The sequence below is a fragment of the Urocitellus parryii genome, chromosome 7 (assembly GCF_045843805.1).
Source record: "Urocitellus parryii isolate mUroPar1 chromosome 7, mUroPar1.hap1, whole genome shotgun sequence".
Lineage (NCBI taxonomy): Eukaryota > Metazoa > Chordata > Mammalia > Rodentia > Sciuridae > Urocitellus > Urocitellus parryii.
In genome coordinates, this window is record NC_135537.1 from 17,006,013 (window position 1) to 17,025,919 (window position 19,907).

General features: G+C 50.2%; 1 protein-coding gene across 1 annotated transcript; it reads right to left on the reverse strand.

Moving 5' to 3' along the window:
• Positions 1–407: 407 nt before the first annotated feature.
• On the reverse strand, positions 408–18,474 carry Fam83a (family with sequence similarity 83 member A). Its single transcript, XM_026407847.2, has 4 exons — positions 17,995–18,474; positions 11,557–11,724; positions 9,006–9,130; positions 408–942 (listed from the first exon to the last, which is right to left on the reverse strand). Exons 1-4 carry the CDS (start codon positions 18,472–18,474, stop codon positions 408–410), a joined length of 1,308 nt encoding a protein of 435 aa, XP_026263632.2.
• Between the last annotated feature and the right edge of the window lie 1,433 nt (positions 18,475–19,907).

The following is a 19,907-nucleotide window of genomic DNA, read 5'->3' on the forward strand; positions in this document are numbered from 1 at the left end:
ATTTCACTTCTGTGTGGTAGAGTCTAAAGTTCCCAGGTCTCACACCACATCTGCCCCTTTTTTACATCATGGACACTTGGGGACTCCATTAACACTGAAGCTCTGGGTGATTTCGGAAGACAGGGGCTCGGTTTTCATGATTTTGTCCTCTAGTTCCCTGCTACCCCTGCCTTCCTGAAACCTTCTGGAAAGGACTGCATAGGCCAGACCAGTGAGGGGCAACCCAGGGGCTGGTGGGGGTTCCAAGCAGATGGTTTTAGGCCTGGGAACATTCTGACATAGGCGATGATTTTGTCCAAGTGCCTTTGAAGGAATCAGGCTCAACACTCTTGGTTGTTGAGGTGGGGTCTATGAACCAACAAATTCAGAAGTGCCCTGACCTGGCCCTGGGAGCACAGCAGAGCCCTTCAGAAATGAGGTGAGGCCTGTAAAAAGGGTCTCCAGATGTGGGTCACTCTGGGGACTAGGCCAAGCTGCTCAAGCTGCAGCCTAGTGGGCCTGTAGGCATTGAGGTTGTTGTAGGGGGTGGGAGGGCCATCGTGAGGCCTGGGGGAGAAGAGGGCCTGTGGAGACGGGGCTCCCCAAGGCCCGTGGTAAGGCTGAAACCTGGGGGGTGGGGGAGGGTTTGGGACCAGGGGACTGCCAGGCCCCGAGGACATGGACACACTCTGGTTGTGGGGGTTGCTGCCTGTCGACGGGCTGCTGAAGAGGTTGGAGGATGTGCGGTCACTGGCGGAGCAGCTGCTGCCACTCAGACGGCCGTTGGGGATGCTGGGACCCTCTCTGGGTTGCAGGAGTGTGGTCAGCCTGGGGGACTTCAGGCCCATCAGGGGCTTGGAGGAGGCGTAGAGGTGGCGGAACTCCTCATCAAACAGCTCTACTGCCTGGCCCGTGAACTTGGAGAGGATGTTCCGGTGGACGTGTCCACAGAGCCAGGAGAAGCTGAAGGACAAGAGGAAAGAGGGGGTGAGGAAGTGGGCGCGAGAGGCAGGACATGTCTGTGAACCAGGGACCTCTCAGGGCAGGAAGGGAGGGGTGCACATAAGGCCCCCAACTCCTGAGCAGGCTCATTTCATCCTGGCGGAAACCTTTTTATCTGAACCCCGACTAGCTGTCGTTTTCCCCCTTAACAGAGGCAGACATGGAGGCTCAGACCAGGACATGTTTGCAGATGAGCAATTCTGAGGGCAATCGAGTCCCCAGCTGTAAGGCTCCCACCTGGTGCTCAGATCAGGGCCCTTACATACTCCCTGGGGAGGCAGAAAGGAGCTGAGTGGCAGCTGAGTCCCAGCTGCCCCCACTCTGTGCTCAGAGGAGTCACTCAGCAGCTGAGGCCTCAGTCTCTTCACCTGTGAGGGGGGACATCTGCCTCTTGCCACCACTCAGGGGTCTGCAGAGAATGACTGCTAGAAGGTGGCTGCTCCTGGAATGGCCAGCTGTGTTTTTGCGATAATCTGAAGTGCTTGTGAAAAGGATCCAGCCCCGTTTTCAAGTCAGGATCTGAGAGACGGGACAGGGAGCACAGGGCACAGCCACAGGAAGCAAATGCAGACAGCTTGGGTTTATGCAAGAAAGTCATCTAAACACCATGGGAAGATGCCCTCAAAGTCTCGCCCTGGCCCTCCATTTAGAGGACTTAGGTATTGTGTTTTGTGATTTTTCTGTTTTAAGCAAATTCTTTTCTATCTCTGATGAAAAACTTCTCTCAGCTCACCCCTACCCAAATCCTTAAAAATCCCGACAGCTCTGCCCGGAGGATCAACAGGGTTGCTGGGTCCGGACTCAGAGAGACCAGGTCCAGGTGGGGAGTGCCAAGGGAAGGACAGAGAGGACTTGGGTAACTAGAGGGGACAGTGCCAGAGCTAAAGAGAAAAGGGCAACTAAGGATAGGGCCTTCAGCTTCCAGCCCTAGTCTGCCTGTCTTGTACCCAAAGGCCTGGCCCCAGCCCTAGAATCCCTGCTCTGTCAAATAGTGTGGGCCCAAATGTGACCAGGATAATCCTGGGAACAAGAATGAGGTTTTGATTAAACTGTTCTCCCCTGCTCAGGAGCCACCCACAGCCCCAGAGAGCTGGGTGCTGATGCTGAGCCAGGAGCCAGGCAGGTGGTAGGGAACAGGGCAGACCTCGGGGGGTCTGGGCCATACGAGAAACCAACCAATTACACCTTGCTGTTCACCACCAGGCCAGGTCAGGCCACAGGGCTGGTGGCTCTGCTAAAAAAGCAGGTCCAAAGCATCCGGCAACTTCTTAGGCCCCTGTGTCTCTGCATGCATGTGGCTCCCATTTCCCTTGTGCTTATCTTGATACCCCGGCTACCTCTGTGTGTCCCATTCATTCCCTGCATGCCCATATTTGCTCAGCACATCTGTTTATCACATGCTTTAGCTTTTACCCTCTTTCTTTCTTCCTTCTTTCCCTTTCTTTCTTTCTTTCTTTCTTTCCACAATCCATGGGGAGAAATATGCTTGATTTTTATTGTACATAGCATTCACTGAGTCATGATCTTTGGCTCGTGACTCATCCTCTTCATTGGCCTTTTCAAGGCCCATGTTTTATTCATTTATCAATTTTATTAGGTTTTTAAAATAATGTCATCAGTGCCTATGAACCCCCACCTAAATAAAAGCTAGCCTCTTGACTATGACGCGCACCCTGCCACATGGGTGTCCCTGCGATCCATTCCTAGGATCCTAAACTTTAAAATATCAGCTTTGGGCTGGGAGTGTAGCTCAGTGGTAGAGCACTTGCCTAGCATGTGTGAGGTCTTGGGTTTAATCCTCAGCTCTGCAAAAAGAAATAGTGTAAAATAAAATAAATCAGCACCATGAACCCTCTGATCATAACTCCCTGACTTTTCTTTTTCCATAATTAAAAGCGATGTATAATATACACTTTTTTTTTTCTAAACTGGAGGTTGAATCCAGGGTGCTAACCACTGAGCAATACCCCCAGTCCTTTTTGGTTTTTATTTAGATACAGGATCTTGTTAAGTTGCTTAGGGCCTCACTGAGTTGCTGAAGCTGGCTTTGAACTTGAGATTCTTCAGCCTCAGCCTCCGGGGTTGCTGAGATTACAGACATGCCATCACACAATCCCGGCTATAATATACTCTTGAAAGTGAGTATTTTTACTTTAGTTCTTTTTAACATGCATCAAATCTTTGGGGATATTTTTCCACTTAACCTTGCTAAGGTGTGTTCATATTGTGGCTTGTTGCCACACACAGCACTTGGGTTATTTCTGTTGTAGCAGGGCCGCTGTGAACATTCTCACACGAGCCTTCCACCATGAGTGTGGCCACGTTTCCCTCAGGTGTGGATCTAGGAGTGGATCATAAAGGGCGAAGATTCAGCTTTGGGAGAAAATGCCAGACTCTCCAAAGTCATTGTCCCTACTTGCCATCCTATGAGCAATGTGTCTAAGATCCCGGAAATCCAACACTCGGTATTGTCAGTCTTTTTGTTTATGTGTTGGTTGGAAAAGTATAAAATGTGACAAGAAGGGAAAAGAAAACCCAAACCTCTGAGAGTTTGGAGGAGAGGAGACATGGGGGAGGTCAGTCGCAGCCAGGGCAGAGGACCACGGCCTTTTCACATTCCTGATGTTTGGGGGGACTCCCTATCTTGTGCCACCACAGCCCGCTCACACCCAGAAGCTTCCTCTGCGTCACCTCAGAGCCACTGCGGGTCCAGCGTGACCGCCGTGCCTCCCCAGCTTCCACTGGAAAGTGCTCCTCACTCCAGGTCCAGCCACAGACTTTCCTCTGTGTCGCCGTTTATTTTGATTCTACTCTATTTCATGTTCACAAAATTCTGGACATCGTCCACTAAGTTGATTTCACACCCCACTAATGGACGGTGACACAGTTTGGAAGACTTCATTCCTTAAGCCACACGGGGTGGCAGGAACCCAACCTGCTTTTATTCACTCATTCATTCAACAAAGATTTATGGGCACATGCAACGTGCCAGGCACAGTATTTACTGCACTCGTGCCAGGAACACAGCGGAGGAGGAAACAGAGCAGCCCCTCTCTGAACTCATAGTGTTTACAATTTTGGCCAAACAAGCCTGCACACAAATGATTACAAATTGCCACGAGTCTGAAGCCGGTGAGGGCCACAGGACTCTGGATGGGGTGATCAGAGAAGGTCTCTGAGGCACTCATCTGCAAGCTGCCAGCTCAGTGTCCTAAAGACGAGGGTTTAGCAGAGCAAAAGTGGCAGAAATGAGCCTCAGCAGGGGCCCTGAGCAGCAAGAGCCAAGGTCTGGGGGTACCAAGGAGCGTGAGGACCTTAGGAGGAGCCGGTGTGGACAGGAGACAGGCTGCCGAGAGGGAGGCCTGGTAAGGATGGGGTTTATAATTTGTTTTCTAAGAACAGTGGCAAGAGTTGAAAGATTTTAAAGATGGGAATGATTTGATCTGGATCTTTCTGTCCCTGGGAAAGAAAAACCCATGGGTGGCATTGGGGTCAGGGCAGGGGCCAATTGGAAGTCCATGCCAGTGTCATGCTGTTTCTCTTGCCGTTCCTGATGCCTGATTTTGCCTCCCTTCCCCTCACTCCATGAGAAGTTCCTCATCCTTCAAGGCCCAACTCTAAGCAATACTGTCAGCCTGCGGGAAGAAGGGCGGCCCCCTCTGGCCCGCCCCAGAGCACATGCTTACTCATGCTGACCTCACAGCACACGTGCCCTCTTCCTTGACCACTTCTCCTTGTCTCTTTGGATTTTTAAATTTTATTTTGAGAGAGGGTCTTGCTAAATTACTGAGGCTGGCCTTGAACTTGGGACCCTCCACTTCAGCTTCCTGAGTAGCTAACTGGGATTAAAGGTGTGCACTGCACCTGGCTTACATAAACATTTTTGGAGTGTATCTCGTGTGTCAGGTAGCTAAATATTTGCACTTGCTATTTTAGTTAATTCTCACAACAATCTTATATAGTGTTCCCCGTTTTGTTCTGATGAGGAAAACAGCCCAGAGAGATAAAAGCAGAGAGCAGTTATGAACTAACAAATTCAAATGGTTATTCTCCTAGGGGAAAACGTAGTCTATGATACTCTGTTTGGCTTTGTTCAGAAGTGAAAACAGTTACCAACTTTGGGAGGGTGAAAAGTTTCCCATTCTGACAACTTGAAGATGAACAGAGCTTTTGTCTCCCCGAGGTGCCTAAGGCAGGTTTATCAGAAGGAACAACCCCCACCCAGGCCCGGATCTGATCTCCCTGAAATGATCCTTGGGTTCAAAATCTCTCCACCCGCTGAGCTCCCTCACTGGTTTTCACTCTGCACACAGATAACAGGCACTTGCTTCTCTGCATTTTCTTTTCAGCCCTTTGCATTAGTAGTCTCTCAGCAGCAGCGTTCCCAGGCCTCTCCAGTTCACAGAATGCAGAATGTAGATGGTAGTTTCTGGAGGCGTGCAATTGCTCAAAAGTAACAGTCTCATCTTTAACTTTGGGGTGTGGTCTTATAAATAAGAGTTTCCGGGGGAAATCTTTTTTTTTTTTTTAATGTATCCAAACTTTGATCTATTGGAAACAGACCATTTTAAAGTGAACTGTTTAGGAGCTGCTGCAGGGAGGGAGCTCAGATGGCACCTGCTTTGCTTTCTTTCCCAAGTTCCAGTCACTCTCAGCTCTTCCAGACATTGGCTCATCTCCTCCTTTCCCTCTGCTGAGGCAAAACCTGAGTTCCAGAGGAGAAAGTGACTAGAAGTGGGGCCTCAGTCTCTGCAAGAATTCTTAGTCACCGTTCACAATCACCCAAGGGTGGAAATGACCCCAATGTCTATAAGTGGATGAATAGATGAACAAATTGTGGTATACAATGGAAGATTGTTCAATAATAAAAAGGAATTAAGTACTGCGATTTGCTCAACTTGAGTGAACCTTGAAAACATCACGTTAAGTGGAAGGAGCCATTCACAAAATGCCATGTACCGTATGATTGTATTTATGTGAAACACCTAGAAAGGTAAACACATGGCAAATGCACATTGGGGAGTGGAGGGTAAGGAAATGACTGTTTAATGGGCATGGGGTTTCTTTTGGGGGTGATGAAAATATTTCAAAACTAGATGATGGTTGTCCGATGTTTTGAATGTACTAAATGCCATTGAATTGTGTTTTTTGAAGTGGTTATATTTATGTTATATGAATACTAAAGTGATACTAAAGTGAGAGATAATTTCTCCACACAGACTCCTCACTCCAGTTTGGCTTCTGGGATCAGGGACAATTGCCAAAATCTAACAGAAAGTGTGGGAAAATAATAGTGCCATGATTTGAATATGGGTGTGTCCCCCGGAGTTCCATATTAATAAGGGCTTGGTCCCAGGGTGGTGTTCTTGGGAGCTGGGGCCTAGGGAGAGGTCCTCAGTCTTTAGGCATGTCCTCAAAAGATATGTAGGGACCCTGCTGTCCCCTCTCTGCTCTGATTTGAGATGTGACCACTTGCTTCTACACACTCCTGCCATGGTGTGCTGCCCTCATCGGAAGTCAAACAAATGAAGTTGCCTGATCTTAGAATAAACCTCCCAAACTGTGAGCTAAATAAAACTTTTCTCTTTATAAAGTTACTTGCCTCAGGTAGCAGGTATTTTGTTGAAGTAACACAAAGCTGACTAATGAAAATGATAAGGAAAAATATATATTTTGTGCTATGAATTCAGTTTTATGTCTCCCCAAATTCATATGTTGAAAACCCTAATCCCCAATGAGGTGGTATTAGGAGGTGAGCCTTTGGAAGGTCATTAGTTATAAGGGTGGAGGCCTCGTGAATGGGATTAGTGCCTTATAAAGGAGACCCCAGGGAGCTCCCTTATCCCTTTTGCCATAAAGGGGCAAAGACATGCTTTCACCATAAAGACAGTGAGAAGGCATGGGCCTATGAACCAGGCCGTAGACCTTCAGAATTGTGTGAAATCAATATCTGTTGTTCATAAGCCATCCAGTGATGGTATTTTGTTATAGCTGCCCAAATGGATGAAGACACTGTACAAATCCAGGTCAATAGAAAACCAAAGGCGGAAATATTAATATCACAGAAAGTAGGATTTAAGCTCAAAGGCATTAATAACCTGAAGAAAGATGGTGCACTTCAGATGTAAGCCTTTGTTTCCTTTTCCTCCCTCCCTTTATGCTCCTCCATCCCTGGCTGGGGATTCTGCAGTTGCCTCCCTGTGGCTGTTGGATGGTGTATCGTGCTCTTGCTCTGGGGAAGGAGGGCATGATGCAGATCTCCTGATCCCCTATCCACTCGGGCCTGCTGTGCTGCAAGCCTACTCTGATTCTGTCTTTTCCCGGTGTTGTCTTCCTGCTTTTATTTTATCAGTCGCTGCTGGGCTCACAGGGGAATAAGGGAGATCCCCACTGCGCTCTCTGCCACACTCCTGACCTTCTTAACTCAGTGCTCACAAATGGCCTCAGCTGTTCCTCCCTTCCATGACTGCACCCTCATTGCCTCCCTCCCTGAAACCTACTATCAAATCTCCAGGGCCCACCAAGGACATTTAGCAGAATGTACTTTAGGATCTCAAGGCAAGTCTCAAAAGAGGGACCCAAGCAAGGCAGCATGTGGATGGTCAGACATTTGGATGCAGGGTCTTGATGTAAGTGGTAAAGACAAACATTTCTCCAGAGATGTGCCAAGGGCCAAGAGCACAAGACTTCAGCATCTTTAGCCTCAGAGATGCAAACCAAGCCCACAAAAAGATATCACTTCACACCGCCAGAATGGCTGTAACAACCAACAACAAGCGTTGCCTAGGATCACAGAAATTGGAACTCTCAGATATTGCTGGGAGAAATGCAAATGATACAGCCACTTTGGGATAAAAAGCTGTCAGTTCCCTGAGAAGTTAAATACAGAATCACTCCATTGCCCAGCAATCCCAAGGAGGCACATACTGAATGAAGAGAGTTAAAAACCTAAGTTGAAGGGAATAGGATCAGGGGATAGAGGGTAAAAGTGCTGGGGAGTGATAGAGGCCAAATTATATTGTTATATTTTGTATTGTGTACATTGTACAAATATGTAACAACAAATCCCATATTCTCTACAACTATATGCACCAATTAAAAATGTGGCCAAAAGGGCTGGGGTTGTGGCTCATTGGTGGAGTGCTTGCCTCACACATGTGAGTCACTGGGTTCGATCCTCAGCACCACATTAAAAAAATAAATAAACAAAATAAAGATATTGTGTCCATGTATAACTAAAAAAATTTTTTTAATGTAGCAAAAAAAAAACATAAGTTAAAAACATTTTATATGAGTGTTCTTAGCAGAATTGTTCCCAAGAGTGGACTTAGTAAAAATGTCTATCAGTTGATGAATGGATGAATAAAATGTGGTGTGTCTCCCCAGTGGTGTGAATCTTGAAAACATTGTGTTGAGTGAAAGAAGACCACATATTATATGATTCTATTCATATGAAATGTCCAAATCAGGAAAACCTATAGAAACAGGAAGTAGACTGGTGTTTACCTAGGGACCCTCTGTGCTGGGGCCATGGGAGTGGCTGTGAATGGGCAGAGTGGATCCTTTTGGAGTGAGGATAATATTCTAATTTGGGGTGGTTGCACAACACTGTGCATATTAAAAACTGAATTGTATATTTAAGCAGGTGAACTGCTTGGTGTGTGAATTAATAAATCTTAAAGTATTAAAGTAATAAAAATTTAATGTATTAAAGTAATAAAAATTTAAAGATGAAACAGAGCATGGGCACGCACAATAAAAGCACATTGTAGACACACTGAAGAGATCTGAGAAGGGAAAAAGAGCAATCTATATCCTGTTGCAATATCAGGGGAAACTGAGGCACCTGGCAAGGCTTTTCTGCCCTGAATGGATACATATTTTGTGTCTCCCATCCCATCTATGTGATAAGACACCCTGGTTGCTGCTGGTGTGTGTGAGCAACTAGATGCTGGTCTGCACCTCACCTGGCCCTTGGCACCGCAAAGTCCCAAAGCCTCACCAAGAGGGAACCCAGTGCTCACCTGTAGGATCCAGACAGGACGACTCTCCAGTCTGAGATGAGGAATTTCTCCTGGATTTGGCCAGCAAATTTCCTGCCTGATTTGGCACAGTACACCTCTCCTTCCACACTCCGGATGGCAATGTTCTGTTGGAAGGAAATATCAATGTGCCACTTAGAATTGCACATTTGCAGATATAGACTGACCTGTAGGTTGAATGTGTCCCCCCTAATTCTGTGTAGAAACCTAATGCCCAGTGCGATGGTGTCAGGAGGTGGAGCCGTTGGGAAGTGATTAGGTCATGAGGGTGGAGCCCTAACCAAGAGAATTGGTGTCCTTACAAAAGAGATCCCAGAGAGCTCCTTCCTCCTTCTGCCAGGTACCGACAGAGTGAGAAGCCCTTTATGAACAAGGCTTTGGTCTCTCACTGAACGCTGACCTGCTGGCACCTTCCTGTTGGACTTTCCTGTTTCCAGAACTGTGAGAAATAAATTTCCGCTGTTTATAAGACATCCACTCCATGGTATTCTGTTATAGCAGCATGAACAGACTAAGACAGTCTGAATAGGGAAAAGTCTGGAAGGATGGTCACCAAGATGTAAACATGTGCTCTCAGGTGGGATTAGGGCCATTTTTTCTTTTTGCTTGGCTAGACTTTCTGTTTTCCTCTTTGTCCTGGCATTAGCTGGAAATAAAAAAGGGATGGGGGGAGAGGGCAAAATTCAAACAAGACAGCGGATAAAAAAACAGACAAGGGCCTGACGCCTGTGGAGTCCTCGCCTAGCTCTCCACAGGCCACAAGTCTGTCACTTATTTAGGGGCAAGCCTCCTAACTGGTTGGGTGACATGTGTTCTTGACCACAAGCTGGGCAGAGGTTCAGCCCAGAGCAGTCTAAGGGAGTGGTTTTGTGAAGCCCAGTGGATCCTGTATGGTCCAGAGAGGGTGTGACCTCTACCCAAATCCTGGCCCTACTTGTCCTTGGCCTCCCCCGCAGCCCCTGCTGCCTGGCCCTAGGTGGAACCCCTCAGAAGCCTGAAAGAAACGAAAAAGCAGGTGAAGCCTGGGTCTCTGTCTCAGGGTTAAGGCTGGGGAGGTGAAACACTGCCAGATGCCACCAATGTCACCAGGCTGGCTCTGAGGGGCACACCCAGGCTCTCTGTGAGATGGTGGGAGGGGGACACATCCCACTGTCCTGTGGTGAGCAGACAACGGTCAGGTGTGGCCAGTGTGCACCACGGAAGCAAGGCTGGGCCTGACTCCCTTGACCTGATTCCGTGGCCTCCGCAAAGGAGGGACGACCAGGTCATGTCAGGCAGCACCGCCGACTGCTGGGGCCTGTGGCACCATCAGCGTGGGCAGGAGGGAGGGAGGGAGGAGCCTTCATCCTGGTCTGAGAGGCTCTCCCAGAGGCCAACCTGCCTGAGCTGAGGGAGTCACCAAAGGAGTCCCGAGGACCACCCGTCCTCTGTCCAGCCGAGCTACTCATGAAAAATGCGGGTGCTTTTCCCTATGATCTTGAACTCACTGCCCTCAAGTTTGCGAGGCCAATTAACTCTTGTCTCTGGGTTTCTTTCCCTCCTGCCAGAGACGGAAATGGGAGGCTCAGTGAAGTCCAAGAGCCTTAATTTCCTGTTGGGCCCAGGAGCTCTGCACGTGTGTCTGCAGGTGCTGAGGTTGCCCTGCCCTGGGAGGCACATCCACTGGGCTCCCCAGCTGGGAGGAGGGGGGGATACATGGAGAGGGACGCTCACCAGGCACAGCTCCCGCTCACTCCAGGCCCAGGCATCCAGGCAGGGGCAATGGGTTACGAGTGCAAGTGATGGAAATCTCTTCTAGGTCAGACCCTAAGAACACCCTGCAGAATCCTCCTGTCATATTTTTTCCCTCTGTCCCTGCTGTTTTGGAAGCCATGTGATCCTTATGATAGACCCAACCTTTCTTAAAATTGGGCATCTCGCCATAAAACCATGAAAAGATAATTTCGGCTTTACTATAAATTACTGCAAATTCTGAACCTACTTGGAATGCCTGCCCGTGCCCTGAACTCAACCAGGTCCGGTTTTCCCTGACCAGATAACAACCCTTTCCTAAACCTTAGTGGCGCCTCATAAATTCTGGCCTTCCCTGGCCGGACAATGACCCCCTCTGAGTCTCTAAGATCTCCATAAATTCTGATGCCGGGGCCAGCAAAAATGTAAACTTGTGTTATGCTCCTCAGAGTGTTGTTATCTGTAACCCCCCCTTTGTGTAACTTTTTGGGCTATAAAACGGGGCCACAAAGAAGCCTTGGGGCTGTCTTGTTCCCACCGTTTTGGGAGGGAAAGGCAGCCCGGCCGGTCGAAATAATAAGCTTGCTTTAATTTGATTTTAATTGGAGTCAGTGGTCTTTTCTTGCGTCCTGGTCTAACACTTATGGCGTAGACTGGATAGAGGGAGGCCATCTGATCCATACAAGATCCACACAGGACTTAGTGTGCTGAGTCATTGGAGGGGGAGTGTTATTACCAAGGCAAAGCCCATTAGATCCTCACTGATACAAAGTTCCCTTAGGACTCTCGTGGGGACCCCTACCTTGAGGTGACTGTCAGAGATCTGGATCTTGTCACACATCTCCTGGAAGAGCTTCACACCTCCCTGGTCCAAGAGCACACAGACGAACACGCCACGCTTGTTGGCTGCCTCTAGAATGTCACAGAAGATCTCCACATCCGTGAACACATCCATCAGGATGGCCAGGACCTGGGCCAGGGCAGAGGGCTCAGTTACTGGGGAAGTTAGGGCCAGGTGCTAACTAGTCTCAGCCAAATTTACTGAGGCCCCAATCCCTGAGAGGGCCAGGGGAGAGGGAAGCAGGGGGTAGGAGGAAGGGTGAGTGAGCAGGGTTCAAGGAGGAGAAAGAAAGAGCTAGAGTGGAGGTCTCTGTCCCTGTCCTGAACCCACCTCCCACTGCACTGTCTAGGTCCCCATGCCCATGTTGGACGGGAGTGCAGAGGGGGACGGGAAGAAGGCTGGAAGGGCAGAGCGGAGGGGCCAGGCACCTCATGGAGCTGGCTTTCTTCTCAGCCCCCATGGCTGTCTGGACAGGGAGGGAACTGCTCACCCTCCACCGGGTGTCAGAAAAGGAGTTCTAACAAGACCCAAGACCCATTAGAACTCAGCCCTGTTATCATAGGATTAGTTTTGCATACATTTAAGCTTGCGGCACCAAAGATGGCCAGGGCCTTCTCTCTGTGCCGAAAGATAAATGCCTCCACTTCAGAGGTACTGACAAAAGAGACAGCCTGCACTCTGATAGCTCAGTAAATCCTTCCGGTTCTGTGCCCAAGAGTCCCTGCTCCTTTGAGACAGCACTGGTGCAGAGATGGTGACTAGAGACGGGGCAGGTTTGGAATAACCTGGTGTTCTGATTTAAGGATGTTCAGAAATATGGGTGCACAATATCTTGTCTTGTTGGCTTCCTGTGGGTTTTGGCTTCCAGATGGATTAGTTTGAGGTCAGTGACTGGTTTGAACTACTCTTTTTCAGTCCCTGGATGGGAGTGCCACCTTGGAGGGTGTAGCAGGTTGAATTGTGCCCTCCCCAAATACAAGTCCACATCCTGACCACCACAATCTGTGGGTGAGACCTTATTTGGGAAAATGTCTTTGCAGATGTAGTTACATCAAGGATCTCAAGGTGAGGTGACCCTGGATTATTCAGTGGGACCTAAGTCCAGTGACAAGCGTCCTTGTAAGAGGTACCAGAAGACTGTGTAAAGACAGAGGTGGAGATTGGAGTTGGGCAGGCCCAGGCCAAGAAATGCCTGGAGCCGCCAGAAACCAGGAGACTGAAGGAACCCTGGAGCCTTTGGAAGGAACACAGCCCAAATGACACCCTGATTGTGGACTTCTGACTCTTAGAACTGGGAGAGAATGAATTTCTCTTGTTGTAAACCAGCAAACATGTGCCAGTTTTCTCTGGTAGCCCCAGGAAACTAACACAGATGGGTAGTAAAGAGGAATAGAGATGTAGGAGGGATTAGGAAACTTTGACTCCAGTCTTGGAACTTCTGGAAACCAGCTGAATGACGACATAAGTCACCTGACCTCTCTGGGTCTCAGTTTCTTTGCCTAAAAAACACTCTTCAATAATGGAGTTTTAGGGGCTGGGACTGTGGCTCAGCGGTAGAGCACTCGCCTAGCACAGGCGGGGCCCGGGTTCAATCCTCAGCACCACATAAAAATAAAAGTATTAAAAAAAAAAAAAAACAATTAAAAAAAAAATAATGGAGTTTTAGCCATCATGCAATGTGGGTCTAACTATAACTTAGATAAAAGCTCCACACTCAAGTAAACATGATTTTTACCTGTTGTTAAATACGACTATCATTTTTTATATGCATTGTTCATAAGAAAGCGTAGACAACGTTAGATAATAACACTGTGCAAGACTGTGGTCTTAACACACGTTATGGAAGAGGGTTAAAAGGACTGTTCGTTCCTCTGTGGGCATAAACCAAAGGGACAGGGTAGGCAGGGCTGGATCTGGATAGGGCCAATCAGAGGGACCAGCACAGGCAGGTGAGGCTGGCTGAGAAGGAGAAACAAGGAAGACCTTTGTATAACACCTTGCTGAAAGGGAAGAAGCTTTGGAAGCAGAGCCTGGTAGGCCAGCTCCAGGAGTCCACAGCTTCTGAGAGATGGGCCCAGGCAGGGGGTTGCTAGACTGATGGGGCAGACCCTGCACATGGGGCCAGCCTGTGGAGGGGGAGCCAATCCTGACACATGGGAGCTCCTCAGGGGCTGGAGATCTGCTGCTTCTGGAAAGGCAGGGTGTGGGAAAGGAAATGGGATTTAGGTCCTGGTGTGACCACCCCCAGTGCTGGGGACAGCCACTGGGGACACTCAGCACCCCTACCCCCAATCTGTGCTCACTCCTGCTTTTCCTTTTTCTCTTCTATATTCTAATGTTCCTTTTGTTTTTGTCTTTATTTTGAAGGATGAGTAATAACAATAGCAAGGCAATAGGTAGATCTCATGAAATTTCCACAACTAGTCCCCCAGCCTCCCAGGAGAGGAGCCAGGGAACCTTCCCTAGCCAAACAGCTGAACTATGCTGGACAAGCCCCAGACTTCAGTCCAGAACTTGTGCCCATTATTTGGCTCCAGGTCTATGAGAAGAGTTCTGATGTCTGTCTACATTAGGTACAGCCTGAGGGAGGGAAAATGAAGGAGGAATAATCCAGAAAAATAAATTCCAGTTTCCAAGTTCTCTGCCAGACAATATGATTCTATGTTGTCTCCACTCCAAATTCTCCAATGGCCTTAGGCTTGCCTAATAAACTTGCCAGGGTTTTTTGGTCTCAGGATCCCTTCCTTCTTCTCTTAAAAATTATCGACAATCTCAAAGAGCTTTTACTCATGTGGATTAAAGCTATCAATACTTAGCATATCAGAATCTAAGACTAAGAAATTTTTGAATAGTTTTATTAATTATTTTAAGATATCAATAGGCGACCTATTACATATTAACATAAAATGACAGGTTTAATGAAAAGAACTGGCTCTAAGACGGGTGCAGTGGCACACACCTGTAATCCCAGCAGCTCTGGAGGCTGAGGCAGAAAGATCGTGGGTTCAAAGTCAGCCTCGGCAACTTAGTGAGGCCCTAAGCAACTCAGTGAGACCCCGTCTCTAAACAAAATATAAAAAAGGCCTGGGGATGTGGCTCAGTGATTAATCACCCTGGGTTCCATCCCCAGTACCAAAAAGAAAACAGAGAAAAAAGAAAATTAGCTCTAAAAATACAGCGAGAAGAGTGACCTTGTTTTTCACTTGTTTCACATTTTCACGTGCATATGGTGGAGCTGGGGATGGAACCCAAGGCCTCGTGCGGACTGAACACGTGCTCTACCATGGATCCTCTCTGGGTTTACATTTTGCTGATTTCTGTGATGTCTGCCTTCACCAAGGAGTGTGGCTTCTTCTGTCTCCTGCGTCAGTCCGCTAGATACCTGGCCTGGGTGGAAGTCTACGAAGATGATCCAGCTTCCCCTGGGTAAGCGGCGAGTAAGGAGAGGCTGGTCCTCAGGGAACCTGTGGAGGGCCTCCACCTCCTGCAGGAACCTGTGACCACGCTAGGGAGCTGCTGTTCACACCCTTTGGCTCAACACAGAAGGCACAGCACTGCTGCCCCACCTTCCTTGTCCCCACTGCTCACCCCTCCTCCAGGTCCCACATCCCCAAGCTAGGGTCCTCCCAGGGTCCAGTGGTGTCTGCCCACATTCAGGACACGTGAGACTTTTCAGACGCCAGGATGTTTGCATTGGACCCTCCCTAGGACTGGACTTCCTTTCCTCTCCTTCTCTGCCTGGCAAACTCTTACTCAGCTTTAGCCACTCAGCTCTGAGGCCACCTTTTGGGAAGCCTGCCTGAGTCACCTTCTACCCACTTCCAGGCACTGAGGGCCTCCCAGGCCTGGGGCAGCTTCCCGAAATGTCGTCCGATTCTCTCCCGACAAAGGGCAAGCAGACGGCAGAAGCTCCCCAAGGACAAGTGACCTCTCCTGTCCCACTCTGCCACGCTGCGATTTGTGGAGGAAGGTGGCTCCTGCTGCTTGGGGAGTGGGAACTGCTCCAGAAGGGCTGGCTCCTCAGCTTGTCCCCTCTCTCCTCCTCTCCAGGGGGATGAGGCCACAGGGGAGGGGAGAGTTCAGCCCACCTCTCCTCCCTCTCTCCTCCTTCTACTTCTGCAGACAGCCTGGGACCGGGCACCAACCCAACCTGCTGCCACAGCTCTGGGAACAGGCCATCCCCAAGCCCTCGCATGTGTGAGTGTGAGTGTGTGTGAGTGTGTATGAGTCTATGTGTGTGTGTGTGTGTACGTGTGTGTGTGTGGGGGGGCAGCGATATCACAAACAGCTTCAAGGCCTTAGGGGCCCAAGACAACAGGGAGTAGTGGGGACTATGTGGCAAAGAGGCCCCAAGAGGTGACCACAGCTCAGCACCCTATCTGCCAGGGGGAGCTAGAAATTCTTACTTTTAGGTGAAATCTGCAGGTTTTAGTGTTGTCCTAAATTCCTAACAGGCTGAGTTGTTCAAAGGGACATGAACAGAGCCCAGGGCCACAGAGGGGGAGGGGGTGCCTTGCCAGCTGGGCAGTAGGAGGCGAGGGGCTCTGGCAGGGGCTGTGTCTCTCAGGCCCTGACTGGCCTCTTTCCAGGACTCTTGCTCTGCAGCTGCTGCTGTGATGGAGGGTCTCCCTGCGACTCTGGTCTCACCCCCAGAAGGGCACTGGACATCTGGCTCCCGAGGCCTGTTCCCAAGTGTGTGAGCCCTGGGCTTGAAAGACACATTTGGGAACAGGCCTTGAGAGCCAGAAGGGACCTCTGTCTAGCAGGCAGGCTGAGTGCCAGGAGTTCAGGGGACTTGAAAGAGGTGGCGCCGGTGGCCCCAGGCAGCCCAGGCTCCTGGCTGCCTGCCCAGACCTGTCTGTCAATCTGATGCCTCTCTGTCACAGAAACACGAAACACGCTCCAGAGCAGCCCAGTCACACGGAGCCACTCTGCCCGTTGCTACCTTCCGTTTGAGTTTCCAGAATCTCCGCTCTCCTCCCTGTCTGCATGTAGCCTCCCCGCCTTGGTGGCCTTCTCTAGAACCTCAAGATTCCACGCAGTATTGACTCTGGGAGGGGATTCAGTCATGAAACTGGGACTCTAGCAAAAAATAAGCTAAAATATCAGCATGTATTTTTAAGAGTTTTTTTTTATTTTTTACTATAACAAAATAAATAGTTTTAGTTACAAAAAGAAAAATAAGACTTTTTTTTTTTTTTTAAGCAATGGGGATTGAACCCCAAGGGCTCTGCCATTGAGCCACATCCCCGACCCTTTTCATTTTGGGTTTTCAGACAGGATCTCCCTATATTGCCCAGGCCAGCCTCAAACTTGCAATCCTCTTGCTTCAGCCTCCCAAGTAGCTAGGATTCCAAATGCATCAACACACTTGGCAAAAATCAATCTCTACAGATGATGAATCTGTCAATCTTTACAGATGTCAGAGTTCCTTCCTTAAAGTCCGTTCTTACTTCTGCCCCTCTGCAGCTTCTGGAGGGAGGAGAGGAGATCCATAGTGCTATGCTAAATAGTGCACCTGGTAGGGTGAGGCCCCAAATGGCAAGTCCTTCCACTTAGTCCCCTGCTGACGGAAGTACAGGGCTCTGGAGAACTCCTGGCCTGGCCTGACTGGGCCGATGCATGCTCTGTCTTAAGGACTTCCTCTTCTAAAGTCTATATTGATTAAAATATCAATATCCAGGGAGGGAGAAACTTTCCCTGCTGTGGGCCCCATCTTCTGCCTCGCCGCTGGCTTGGTTCAGGTGCCATAGCAGCACCTGTGGGCAGGCAGGTCTAAGCAGGGTCTGAAAGGACCAGGGGCAAGGGTGTGCCTCAATGGAGAGGTCTCCCTCATTAGAGTGGGCTCCTAACCCAGCCTGGGGAATTCAGAACAGTCTTCCCCAAGAAGGAGTAGCGTCAGGGACGGCGAGGGGTGCCCAGGCAGAGGGCGGCATGCAAGGACCTGAAGGCAGAGCTTGGTGGGTGAAGAATCCACAGGGCCCACGAGGTTGAGTGGGAGGAGGTGACGGGGGCTGTGAGTCCTGAGAAGGACTTTGCTCCTCCCATTGTTGCAGACAGGGGTACAGATGGCACCAAACAGGGAAGGGGCCAAGTTAGACTCGCAGTACAGGGAAAGACTCTGCTGCAGCACAGAGACTGGGTGGTTTGGGAACCAGATGGAAGAGCAGGGCCAGGGAGGAAGTGACTGCAAGAGTCCCAATGATGGTTCTTGGAGGCTTGTGCCCAGGCTGTGACAGGTGACATTGGGAGGTCAATGATCCACAGCAAGGCAGAGCACAATGTCCCCAACTCCATCCTAAACCCCAATTACCTGGATTCTGTCCCCGAGAGCAAGACACATCCCCTCTCCCTACTCTATGTGCCATAGCCAAGAGGACACAGGACCCCCATCACTACCTGGTTGGTCCGGGTGATGCAGCGGCGTACGAGGTCTCTGATGTTGTTGTGCTTGTCCATCTGGAAGTACACAGTGGCACTGGACTTTTCCTTCAGGTAGGGCTTCTCAGCTGAGGCCCAGGTATGCAGCAGGTCTGGCTCGCTGCCCTCTGAGGCCATAGGGAAGTAGGTTCCTGATGGCAGGGAACAGGAGTCGAGTCCCTTGGGGCCTGCTTCAGCCCCTCCTGCAAGATCCGGGGCACAGGGGGGCTCCTTGGCCTGGGCCTGGATGTACTGGGTTTCCACAGAGGACAGGAAGTCCACTTCACCTTCCTGACTGAGCGCTCGCCAATAGGCCTCAGGACCCCCATCCAAGAGGGCATCTGTGGCCAGCCGCACACTCTCGTTGTCACTGAAGTCAGCCCTGGCTGGTCGGACCCACTGGCTCTTGACATCTTCTAGACGTTTCCGGATCTTGCCCACATGCCTTGACCGACTCATGCTCCCCGTCCCTCAGTCGTGGAGGGAGAGGCAGACACTGGAGCTCTTCCAGATGTGGGGAGACGGAGCACACGGAGGAGTGGGGCTCCCGACTCTCCTGGAGACCACCTGCTTCCTGGGCTGGGTGCAGGGTACCTGCCACCCCTCCTCTGGCTCAGAGAAGTGACTTACCTCTGTCCCTGAACAATGCTTCTCAGGGATCCTCACCTGCAGCTGAGGGATTGGCTTATCTCCGAGGGCCACCGCCCAGCCCGCAGGCCCGAGGGCTGGCTCAGTCTCCACCTTGGCACAGTCAGCCATGGGATATTTCCTCTCCTCCAGCTGCGGCTGAGCCGGCTCTCCCGCTCGGTTGCACAACTCACCGGGCTGGAGCCCCAGGCCTTTGTTACAAAGCTAGGAACAATCCCCAGCCCATGGACAAGTGGGCCTGAAGGAGGAGGGTACCGGGGCCATAAGGTACCCTCTTGTGCTCCTGGGTTCAAATGCAAGAGGCAAGAATTTCCCTGGGAGACGGTACTGTGGCCATGGTGAGACTTGGGAGGAGGAAAACCAGAATGCAGACTAGAGACCACCAGGCACCAGGGGCTCGAAGCACCCCTCCCCGTGGTCCTGTGAATGAGCCCTCCTGTCTCTGCTTTGGTTTGTCATTGTCCTGTTTGCAGTGTCCACAAAGAGGCTGAGCCAACCCTGACCCATTGGTCTGGAGAAGAACCAGAGGCTGTGTCCTGGATCAGGAATGGATGACATCTGTCCTGGGGCTGGAGGGCGGGGGGCAGTACGTACGAATGAATCATGTGAACTCAGTTCTGAAGGGAATAAGCACATTTTCTCCTCAGATCAGATCATGGCCTGACAGTGGAACAGGATGTCTGGAACCTGACTGCCTGGGGTTCTAAATAGCTCTAAAGACTTGGGTTTGAGCACAGGAACATTGGAAGGTGATTCTAAGAAGCAGGAGGTCAGGTGGATGGTGAGACAGAGGGGAGGAAGCCAGTCCAGGGCAAGTTCATGTGTAGGTTGTATCATGGCCATCTGGGGTTCACAGACATCCCTAGGGGCATCCAGTCCTGTGGGAACCTCTGGGTGATGGGGTAGAACACAACTCAGTTTCCTACCTGAAGGGGGAGAACGCTGCAGCCTCCCTTTCTCATCTGCAGCCTCCCTTCCTCTCTGGTGGAGGGCTGCCCCAGGCTGCTCCCCAGCTCTCTGGCTTGCCATGTGATCTGCCCGGCAGCGCTGGAGCGAGCCTGAGGCAGGGAGAATGAGTTAGATGAAGCGGTGCTTCAGGAAGAGAGGAGTGTGACAGTGGTAGGTAGGAGGGACAAGAGCACGGTCCTGGGGCTGGGGCTGGAGCTCAGTGGTGGAGCACTCACACTGCATGTAAATCAGTGAAAAAAATAAAGGTCCATCAACATCTAGTCTTCAAGAGCCAG